This window comes from Astyanax mexicanus, chromosome 3, assembly GCF_023375975.1.
Source record: "Astyanax mexicanus isolate ESR-SI-001 chromosome 3, AstMex3_surface, whole genome shotgun sequence".
Taxonomy (NCBI): Eukaryota; Metazoa; Chordata; class Actinopteri; order Characiformes; family Acestrorhamphidae; genus Astyanax; species Astyanax mexicanus.
Genome location: NC_064410.1, coordinates 27,931,019 through 27,941,799, shown reverse-complemented (window position 1 = coordinate 27,941,799; position 10,781 = coordinate 27,931,019). Strand labels below are relative to the sequence as shown.

The 10,781-nt window shown below is 37.9% G+C and overlaps 1 protein-coding gene across 1 annotated transcript in view; it reads right to left on the bottom strand.

The window, feature by feature from the left end:
* Positions 1–4,270: 4,270 nt before the first annotated feature.
* Positions 4,271–10,781, bottom strand: part of efna1a (ephrin-A1a) — a 28,726-nt gene continuing 22,215 nt past the window's right edge. The window contains exons 3-5 of the mRNA XM_007230554.4: positions 9,349–9,414; positions 9,081–9,173; positions 4,271–8,165 (exon numbers count right to left, since the gene is read on the bottom strand). Coding sequence (XP_007230616.1) covers positions 8,044–8,165; positions 9,081–9,173; positions 9,349–9,414 — 281 coding nt within the window. The 3' untranslated portion in view covers positions 4,271–8,043. The remainder of the gene's footprint in view (positions 8,166–9,080; positions 9,174–9,348; positions 9,415–10,781) is intronic.

The following is a 10,781-nucleotide window of genomic DNA, read 5'->3' as shown; positions in this document are numbered from 1 at the left end:
AGTGGTCTCTTACTATTTTGTTTTTCCAGAGTTGTAGAAGTATTTTGTCATAATGTTATGTTTGATCTGTGTAAGATGAAAATATTTAAAATGATAATAATAAGTAATATACCAAGCATTAATTCATGATCTGTGTATTACAGGAATGTAAGAACTGGAAGTAGACCCTTGCTTTAGTTTAGTTATGCACCTCAGGGACCTGAGCTCAACATGTTTGCTTTAATCCGTGGACACAGATGTGCTGAATGAGCAGCTGAATGGATCTGAATTGTGTGAGAAAACTAAAAGCACTGATTTAGTGAAGGAGCGCTTGCACTGATAGTGGAGGACTGGTGGAAAAAGAATGTGTTTTGCAGGAAAGAGGAGGAGAAGCTCAGGAAGGAAGGAGGAATTGTGTTTTGCACTCTGTCTTGCACAGTAGGCTGGAATTGTGGCGTACTCTTTTACACGATAAACACTGAATACCGCCTTTAGATCTCAGAGGATGCAAGACAGACGGTCATTGATACTATTATGATTAACTGAGAAGCAAAAGCAAAATACTGTTTTGAGATTGACTAATTCTTATGTGGTTCCACTTTGTGGACAATCACACAAGTTAAATAACTCACTGATAATAGGGTGTGATTTTAGTGTTTTGAGTCTTTGCCAACTATGGGTATATATAAATGTTGTTAATACAAGTTTTACACACTTTACTGATCTCAACATAGGCAATTCTAAATAACAAAAAGTTTTTTTTTTCTGTAAAACTTTTAACATTCACATTTATAATACAAAATCTGGAGTGGAGGGGCGATTTATTGTACCAGTGCTAATACTAATTTCTTCCAACACACAGTTGCATATACAGCTCTGGAAGAAAATAAGACAGCACTTAAAAATTATGAGTTTTTTTTTATTTTAGCAAATTGAAAACCTCTGGAATATAATCAAGAGGAAGATGGATGATCACAAGCCATCAAACCAAGTTGAACTGCTTAATTTTTTGCACCAAGAGTGCCATAAATTTATCCAAAAGCAGTGTGTAAAACTGGTGGAGGAGAACATGCCAAGATGCATGACAACTGTGATTAAAAAACAGGATCATTCCACCAAATATTGATTTCTGAACTCTTAAACTTACTTTATAAGTAAGAACTTGTTTTCTTTGCATTTTTTGAGGTCTGAAAGCTCTGCATCTTTTTTATTGCAAATACATTCTCTAAATTACATTATTTTTATTTAGAATTTGAGAGAAATGTTGTCTGTAGTTTATAGAATAAACCAACAATGTTAATTTTACTTAAACATTTACTTACAAATAGCAAAATCAGAGAAACTGATTCAGAAACTGAAGTGGTCTCTTAATGTTTGTCCAGAGACAGGTTTCAAGTGATTTGTGTGCCCTAAGCTGACTGGACAGTGCTTAAATTGTTCAGAAACAATGTTCTTCAAAGAAAAATTGGATGGAATTTGCACAGTTCTCCCTCAAGAATGCATAATATAATTAAACCATTCAGGGAATCTGAGGAATTTTGGTGTGTTAAGGGTAAGGGCTCAAGCCTAAGCTGAAGACCCATGATCTCCGAGTCCTAAGACGGCACAACATCAAGAACAACAGCTAATAGAATCACATGGCTGAGGGATTACTTTGGCAAACCTTTGTCAAGCATTACAATACAGCAACACATTCACAAATTCTTCTTCCAAATGTAATGTTTAAAACAGAATCCTTATATTAACCATGTCCAAAGCAGCCCCAGACCATAACACTACCACCACCATGTTTTACATTCAGTATTATGTTTTTTTTTCAAAAAATTATCTGTTAATCTTACGGCAGCTGTAACGGGACACACACCTTCCAAAAAGTTTCACTTTTGTCACATCAGTCCAAAGAATATTAACACAAAGTCCTGGGAATCATCAACGTGTTTGTTGGTAAATGTGTTGATTTTAGAGATTGTTTAGCTGCTTCATGTTGTCATACAGGTTCTGTTTAGGTGATTTCTTGATTTTACAGGTCTGAAAGTAATCAGGCCTGCTTGTGTTTAGTGATTAATCACACTTATTTTACGGAGGGCAAACAGTTTTTTACAAAGGGCTAGATTGATTTGGATAGTTTTTTTTTTCTCTTAATAAATTAAATTCTCATTTAAAACATGCTTTTTATATTTACTCAGGTTATATTTGTCTGATATTAATGTTTGTTTGATAATTTGAAAAATGTATGACAAAAACTTAAGAAATGTGTGGGGGCAAATCCTTTTTCACACCACCGTATATATATTACTGTTTTATTAATATACACAGTTAAGCTCCGACCCTCTGTCTGTCTGTTCTGTCTGTGTGTCTGTTCTGATTCTCTGGTGGGGGGGTTTAAAGAGATCTACGGTAATTAACAGCTCCTCATCACCTCTGAACTGACCCAGCCCTTTAGCACAGGTCAAATGGTTAAGAGCCTGTGTGTGTCTGTGTGAGTGTGTGTGTGTGAGAGAGAGAGAGAGAGAGAGAGAGAGAGAGAGAGAGAGAGACAGAGACAGATTTACGGTCACAGGCCTGTCGTTTTGTAAAGGCATGAGACAAGAAGAGAGGCGTGGTAGCGGCCGTCAGTGAGACAGCTGTTTTTACTGTCACGGCCATAAAAAAACAAAAAGAGTCCTCTGTAGATGAGAAAGAGGAAGGGTGGAACAATGGGGGGAGAGAGAGATACAGAAGACATAGAGATAAGTAAAAGAGAGAGAGAGAGCATAAGGCCTCTCAAGATGAGCAAAAGGAAGGGTGGGCCAGTCTTGTGAGAGAGAGAAGCGAAGAGAGAGAGAGAGAGAGAGAGAGAGTAAGAGAAGCGAAGAGAGAGAGAGAGAGAGAGAGAGAGAAGCAAAAGAAAAAGTGAAGACAGAAATAAAGACAGGGAGAGAAGTAATATAATAGAGGAACAGAAGCAGAAAGAGAGGAGGTGAGAGGGAAGACGACAGGAGGAGGAGGAGAAGTAGTAACTGAGAGAGTAAACAGGATGCTGGTGGCAGGATAGAGGAAGGAAACAGGAAAGGTAGAGTGAAAGAGAGAATATCAGGATATCAGTGCTTCTCAGTCCTGCTCCTGCTGGAGTTTTGGTGTTGCCATGCACTTAACTAAACTACACTAAACTACACTACACTAAACTACACTACACTAAACTACAATAAACTACACTAGACAAAGACAAAACTACTCTACAATACACTAAACTTCACTAAACTACAGTAAACTACACTACACTAGACTAAATTCACTAAACTAAACTACACTACACTAAACTACCCTACATTACACTAAATTCACTAAACCAAACTACCCTACATTACACTAAATTCACTAAACCAAACTACCCTACATTACACTAAATTTACTAAACTATACTAGACTAGACAAAACTACTCTACAATACAGTAAACTACACTACACTAAACTAAACTACACTACATTACACTAAATTCACTAAACTAAACTACACTAAACTACACTACACTACACTACACTACACTATGAAATGAAGGTCAGTCAAATTTAGTCACAAAGACTATTAAAAATGTAATGATGAAACTGGCTCTCATCAGGACCACCCCAGAAACGACCAGGTTATTTAATGGATTTTTATCTTCTCTGATGTCACGGGCATATTCCAAGATGACAATGGCAGAATTCATCAGTCTCAGTGAAACAGTGGTTCAGGGAGCACGAGACTCATAGATTGTTCACCACAGATTCCAGATCTGAACCTCATGGAGAAAGTTTGAGATGTTCTGGAGAAGACTGAGCGCAGCTCCAGATCTCCCATCATCATCATCATCATCATCTTATTCAGCATCAGGCCTCAGTGTGTGTGAAGCGAAAGAGAAAACAAATCACACCTGAAGCTTTAAATTCTCAACAGCACTACGCAGTTCACACACATCCACACGCCAGACTGAAGCCTCTGATCGCAGACTATTGTTCCTGCTTCTCCTCTGCGTCAGAAAGCAAAACTCGGAGAGGAACCTAAAATCTGATAAATGTTTTAACTTCACTTCACTGACACGAACAGCAGCAACCTGCCTGCCTTCTCTTTCTCGTGAGAATTCCTCAGCCTTTTTTTTATTGTTTTCAGCAAAAACTGATAGGATCTGAACGTGAGAACATGAGGTGGGAAGTCTGGTCTGTGTGAATGTGTGTACGTATATGTACGTGTGTGTACGTATGTGTGTGTGTGTGTGCGTGTCAGGGTGTGTCATCATGTCTGCCAAGTTAATAAACACAAAAACACAAAAGGTAATGGCATTTCCAAAAATATTTTTTGTTTTATTTCACATAAGAATTTCACATTAACTGTTTTTTTTTTGTTTTTTATCAAACATTTCTTATATAATACTCTATATATACATAATATACATTTTACATTACATACAAAAGACAGGTAAGGTCTGAGAAAAAGACAGGAGTGACTCAATAGTTAGTCATGTACACTTGCGTCAGTCGTACAAACAATCGTTCAGAACATCAGCTACAACAGCTACACTGGATGCTGTGTTGTCGGAGTTAATGTGTGTGCTTGGATGTGTAGTAGAGGAGTGTGTGTCGTTTGTGTGTGTGTGTGTTTGTGTGTGGTAAATATGTACCAATTCATATACTGTACTTGAGTTAGTGGGCAGGACTTTATTGAAGCTGAAACATACACCTTTGTTTAGTTTATAGTATACTCAAATATTGTTATAAAGGCATTTTTGGTCAATTGTTGATAATTGTTATAAGGTGAAGACGTATGTTATGTCGTCATTTTTCAATGAGTATTAGGATTACTAACTTGCTTGCTGGTCTAAACCTGTAGAAGAGGCTCATGTAGTGTCATGTCAGATGGTGTGATCTATTGGTTTCATCAGGCTGTTAGCTTTTACACTGGAATGCCATAAAAAAAAAAAAAAAAAAAAAATCATGGAACAGGCCCTAGTATTGTGCCCCCAGGTTTTGAACACGTCCTTTGAAATACAGAGTTGCTTATCTGTTGGACAAATTTAATAGACAAATTTAGCTAGATGTTGTTGGTCACAATCATTACCACCCACTGCGCTGTCCACTCTGGTGGTAATGCCTTTGTTGTCTATAGCTTTGTCTATCTGGACGGGATTAGTTTCTCAGGGGGACATCTGTAAAAAATATATATATTTCACACTTCTACTCAGTGATAAAATTCTTGCATCCGGACTACAAGTGAGTTTTTTGGCTTTCTTGGTCACATGACATCGCATTCAGTAGCTCCTCCATTTCCACTGGCTGTTGTAATTACATGGATCTCCGCAGAAATGCACACCCAAAGCGTAGCAGTGAACAAATAGCTATTTTATAAAAAAAAAAAAAAAAAAACGCGAGGTGATGAAACGCAGAGATGTCAGTCTGGACAGGAATAAAATTACCGGAGGACCACAGATTTCAGCAAAAAACAGTAGATAATTCAGCCTGTAATTTTCTCAAAGAATGTCTGAGAAAGAGAAAAAAAAAACTTGAAAATTACCCCAGGACCCCCTGAGAAACTAATCCCATCCGGATAGGGTTTAAGACATATTTCCAGTACACACAAGTTGTGTCACTGCGGATTGGGGATCATTAAAAGTCTCATCCATCTGGCACCCACTATCAGTCCTCGCTCTACCTCCAGTGCCAGTGTTTAACCTAAATCACAAGATAACACCTCACAATGTATAAATTTGAGGGCAGTGTTCCCTGAAATAACACTTTATGATGAATTTGGGACACTACCCCAACCCATCCCATGACTTTTGGCATATCAGTATATTGTGTTGGTTAAGAACAGACAATGCAATTTAGTCATTTGGTGCCATTACAGAAATGATCCAATAGAATAGAAACGTTTTTCACTTTAAATACTGACCACAGAACTCCATAGGCCAGCTACACCCCGCCCACTCACCCACCACTACCACTACTACTACTCCTCCTCCCCCTTCACCCCCACACACACTCGCTCCTCTGGTAAAAGTGTGTAAATTTGGCAGATTAACACGAATTCTCTCTTTTTCTCTCCTTCACTCACATACACTGTTCATTCATTCGCTCTGTAAAACACACTCACTCACTCTTTCCTTTCTTCCTTCTTCGGTTTCACACAGTAAACATTTCTCTTCTCTTCTTTTTAGTTCATTATATACAACACTGTGTTCATAACTTATGAACGCTTTACAAACGCTTTAAACAAAAAAAAATTAAAAATAATTGTACAAAAGTGACACAGGTTAAGTGTGTGTTGGATGGTAAACTGCTTTCCTTTTCAGTCTCTTTCACAGTAAAGTTGTGTAAGGAATTAACTGCGCGAGTGAGAGGTTCAAACTCCAAAGTACTAGGTAGTTTTATTGGGTTATTTTAATTTGATGGCGAGTTCCAAGGTATTCTAGCTTATTTCCACTGAAATGAAATGCCCGGAAGGTTCTGTGTATTGACTGGATCAGTGCTGTATTATTCAGTATTAATTCCAAAGTGCTGTGAAACTGTTATGAACATGGTATGGTAATAAAAGTACCTGCTGAAGAATCCAGCTCAATGCCAGCTTTAGCTGGTAGCTGGTTTTAATGATGGTCTAAGCTAGTCTTTGATGGTCAAGAAAGCTGGGAAGTGTGCTGGCCAGGTAAAACAACCAGAATTATGGGTAATTTTTTATTTAAATTTAAATTTAATGGACTTGCAGGTCATCAAACTTGTCGTTGGTTGGTAATTTGAGTTGAGTTTGGTCAAGCTAGTTATGCTGCTCAACCAGTCTGGTCATGCTGGTTGACCAATGTGGTCGCATTGGTTGCCAAACTTGGTCAGATTGGTCAAGCTGTTAGACCAGCTAAAACATAACGTTCATCAAAAAAGCATGAAAGCACAATCTTAATCTTAACCAGCATAATTTGGCCTGGCAAATGAAAACCATGCATCTCCAAAATGGTGACTTTACAGGAGAAGTCAAAAATGTTCTTAAGTTTTTTATAATGGGAAAAAAAAAGAAAAAAAAAAAAAGAGTTTTTCCAAAGTACATTTAGAGCATTTGTTTTGGTCTATTCAGCCATACTTAGAGAAATGATACAAGCTACAGGATTTAAGTAATGGAGAAATCTTAAAACAGACAAAAAAATGAGATTCAATTTTAAAAAATGGGGGGAAAAAACTGAAATGCATGTTTTTCATCGGACAACAGAGATTTACTGTAAAAGTCTCTTCAACAGTCTAGTTCCCGGTACTTAGGAGGGATTTTTTCTAACTACATTCCTAGTTAAATGAGCTTACTTAGAAGTCAGACTGTCTGGCAACTGTCTCAGAACTCACCATCACTAAAACCTTAAATGGGTATAAAGTATTTTAGAGATTGTACCTCATGCTCACCAGGCTACAACCTACAACCTAGACCTGAAGAGACTGTAAAAGAAAGTTTTACCATCACCCATAGCATCAGCCTGTTCAGCATCTGTCTTTTGTGTCTAGTGCCGATACCAGTTCAGTGCTGATACCAGCACTCAGTCCAGTTGATCTGAAAACATGTATATATATATAAAAAAAACACCCTGCTTCTCTGCTGCTGCTACATGGAGAAATCCCACTGGAAAAATACAATACGAGACAATAACAAAAGGTTGGATCGTTGTACACTTTAGCGAGAAGCTCTTGGTCTTTGGCTCATTAGATAGTCAATGTGCATCCATTTTCTCACTACCAAAAAAACATCCGCTTTCCTCTTCGCCGTTCTTCAGTTCACTGTTCCTCCAAAAGTTGAGTGCTTTTCCAAAGAGTTGTCAAAAAAGTTTACGCAAAAGATGGAGCGTTTGCCTTTACGAAAAAAATACCAAACATCGTAGAAAGGTAAGAGGGTTTAAAAAAAGAACAATCCCTCTCGGATCCAGACTGAAAAGTACTGGAGCGCTTCCTCCGCTTTTCCTCTCCCTAGTGGCCAGCACTGGGCTTTTTGAGAACTACTCCTGTGATTTTAGGTCCACACAGGCCACCGTCATTGTAGTCTTTGAGACAAGTGTTTTGGGATGTGTAGTCCTTCAAAAGTTCTTACTGCAAGACCAGCAATAATAATACGGGGAGCAGCGTCGTGAGGAGGGTGAAGGATGCTAGTGTGACTGCAGAGTTTTTTCGCACACTTTTCTGGACCTCTGGCAGAACAACTGGATCATCTGTGGAGAAGAGGGATAGCTTAGAATGTGCTCAAAAGTATCAGGATCAGTTTCTTAACATATGTTTACACTAGCAATGTTTGATTATTTTTATCTTAAGCCATGTTAAATGTGTACAATAGAGAAAACAGCATCTTATTACAACTTAAAAATAAAAGATATTTGAACGCGACTTTGAAAGTAGAAATTCCAGTTTGTATAATATATTGTTCTGGCATTAAATGCAATAAAGCATGTTCTTGCCATTTTGAGGCTAATTAATGCAACTAATTTAAGTCAAGTTAAATCAAATCATTTTTATACAGCGTATTTAACAAGCAGCTTTACAGAAATGTGATCGCAGGACAGAGAATCTCCCTCAGAGCTCGAGGATGAATAAACATTTTCTTGAAACCAAGGCTCACATGTACCTTATTATACTATTACATGTACTATCAAGGCTAATATATAAGGGAGGGCCCATCCTCCTTTGGTCAGACTACTTATAAATGAATGTTTTTAAGAGAAAATAATTCTTGTATTATTAAGAATTAGCATGATCATCAAACAACAAGTTTATAATGTAATTATCATGTCAGATCCAAACTCCTATACACAAGATTTGGAGAGAAAAATATAAATGTCTGTTCAGTAAAGGCAATTTATGCAATACTACTAATGTTAACAGTGTTGTATACAGTCAAAGTGGAATTTTGTTGGAATATATGAAGTTGGTAATTGTGTGGTATACCACAGTAAGACTCTACTATTTTATAAATTAATTAGTTTGTTTTATTTTGCTTCCAGTTCATTTCTCTAGTTTGCGACGACTTTCTATATACATTTTCAATTTTATTTTTTTTTAACTAAGTGAGCTGCCCTGAATGAATGAATCAATGATTGATCAAACACACAAATTAATGAATTAATATGTACCTGCTGGTAACTTATTGGAAGTTGTGTGAGCTCCTCCTCCTCCACTTCCTGTCTTGGTTCCTTTGCCTGTCCCAACTCTAGCTTCTTGGGATCCTGAACAGAAGACAGAAAATCAGAACAAATACATTAAAAAAATAAAAATAAAATAAACAGTCTGTCTGTATTAGTGACATTTACACTAATGTCACTGATCATATCTGCTTTTTAGACTGCTTTTACACCACCCAACTTGGGTCTAAAAGGCATTTTTTAGGGCAGGGACACTCACCATCATTAGCGACTACATCCACCCTCAGCCTGAGACACTCCTGTCCATGGTGGTGCAGGGGTTTAGCTGTTGGGGAAACAAGAAGGAGATACTGTTAGAGGGAGGATAAAAGAGTGAGGTGAGAGGGGAGGTGGAAAAAACACTTAGCATTAATTACAGGCCAAACTAATGGTCTTAGCTATAGCATAGTGGATAATCTGGTTCCTTAAGCTTGCCATAGGCTGAAGAGTTGGCCATCTGGACCTGTGAACTACCTGCCCATTATCTTCTATCTATCTTCTATTCCAGTCCCTGTGTGGTCCCCTGTAATCTCCAATTTCTCTCTCCTTAGCTCCCTTTGGCACTGAACCAGCTGTTGTGACTCCAGCTTTCATTCAAAAAAAGTGTACAAGGCAAACAAAAACAATTTCCACAATGCATTTCTATGTATACTACACACATCAATCTATATTGTCAGGATAAGTACAGGCCTTAAAGCTCCGGTTTCAGCTACTCTCTCTGTAGCCTCTCACACTCCAGTCCACTAGCATGCAAAACTCCAAACCCTGTTTTTACAACTGCCCTAACTTAGCATGTGTGGCACACAGAGCAGCCAAAAAGACACGTAGTGGCTTTTCTGCCAGTTTTAGAGCCCAAGAGTGTGCCTGAAACGCAGGGGACCTATTCATTACTGACGCGCTGAAATGGCGCTCAATGTTGACTCATGCGCTCACTATTCCTCCTAGCACCTCGTGGTACCATAAATCTATAACCTGAGCGTCATGGGCGTGGACGGCATTACTCAGTCGCAGGCTCACAAACAGAGAAAAAAATCTTAAAAAACAAAAAAACAGTCATTTAACCATTTGAACATGTAGCCAAAGGAGCATCTCCTTTACACTCTTACACCATCTTTGGGTGGATCTATTATCTTTTATAGTGCCTATAAACAATGTTCGAGAAGTTAACATCACTTTAATATTCTTCTAAAGTTACCATTTCGTATGTATACTCATTTTTACTGTCCAAAAGGGAATTAGGGAAGATTTGTAGACGTTCAGGGTCTTTTGAAATCAAGGCTAGGCACAAGAGGGGGTTTACACCCCTCTGGCCAGACCAGTCGTGATGATTAGGTTATTGACTTATCGTACAACATATGGACATGACCACATGACCTCAATCATTTTTTGCTGACCTCAATATTACCCTTTATGTTGACTTAGCTAGAAGAACCCATTAATGTGAATGAATGTGAAGCAAGTATGGAAAAAAAAACCCTATTCAAACCAATCTAACCCTGAGTGAAAAAGTAAATAAACCTAATAAACCTAATAACTTGGTTATGCCATCCTTGGCAGCAACAACTGCAATCAAGCTTTACAGATAACTGGAAAGGAGTCTCTCACATCTCTTTGGAGGCATTTTGGTCCATTCTTCTTTACAGAACTGTTTTA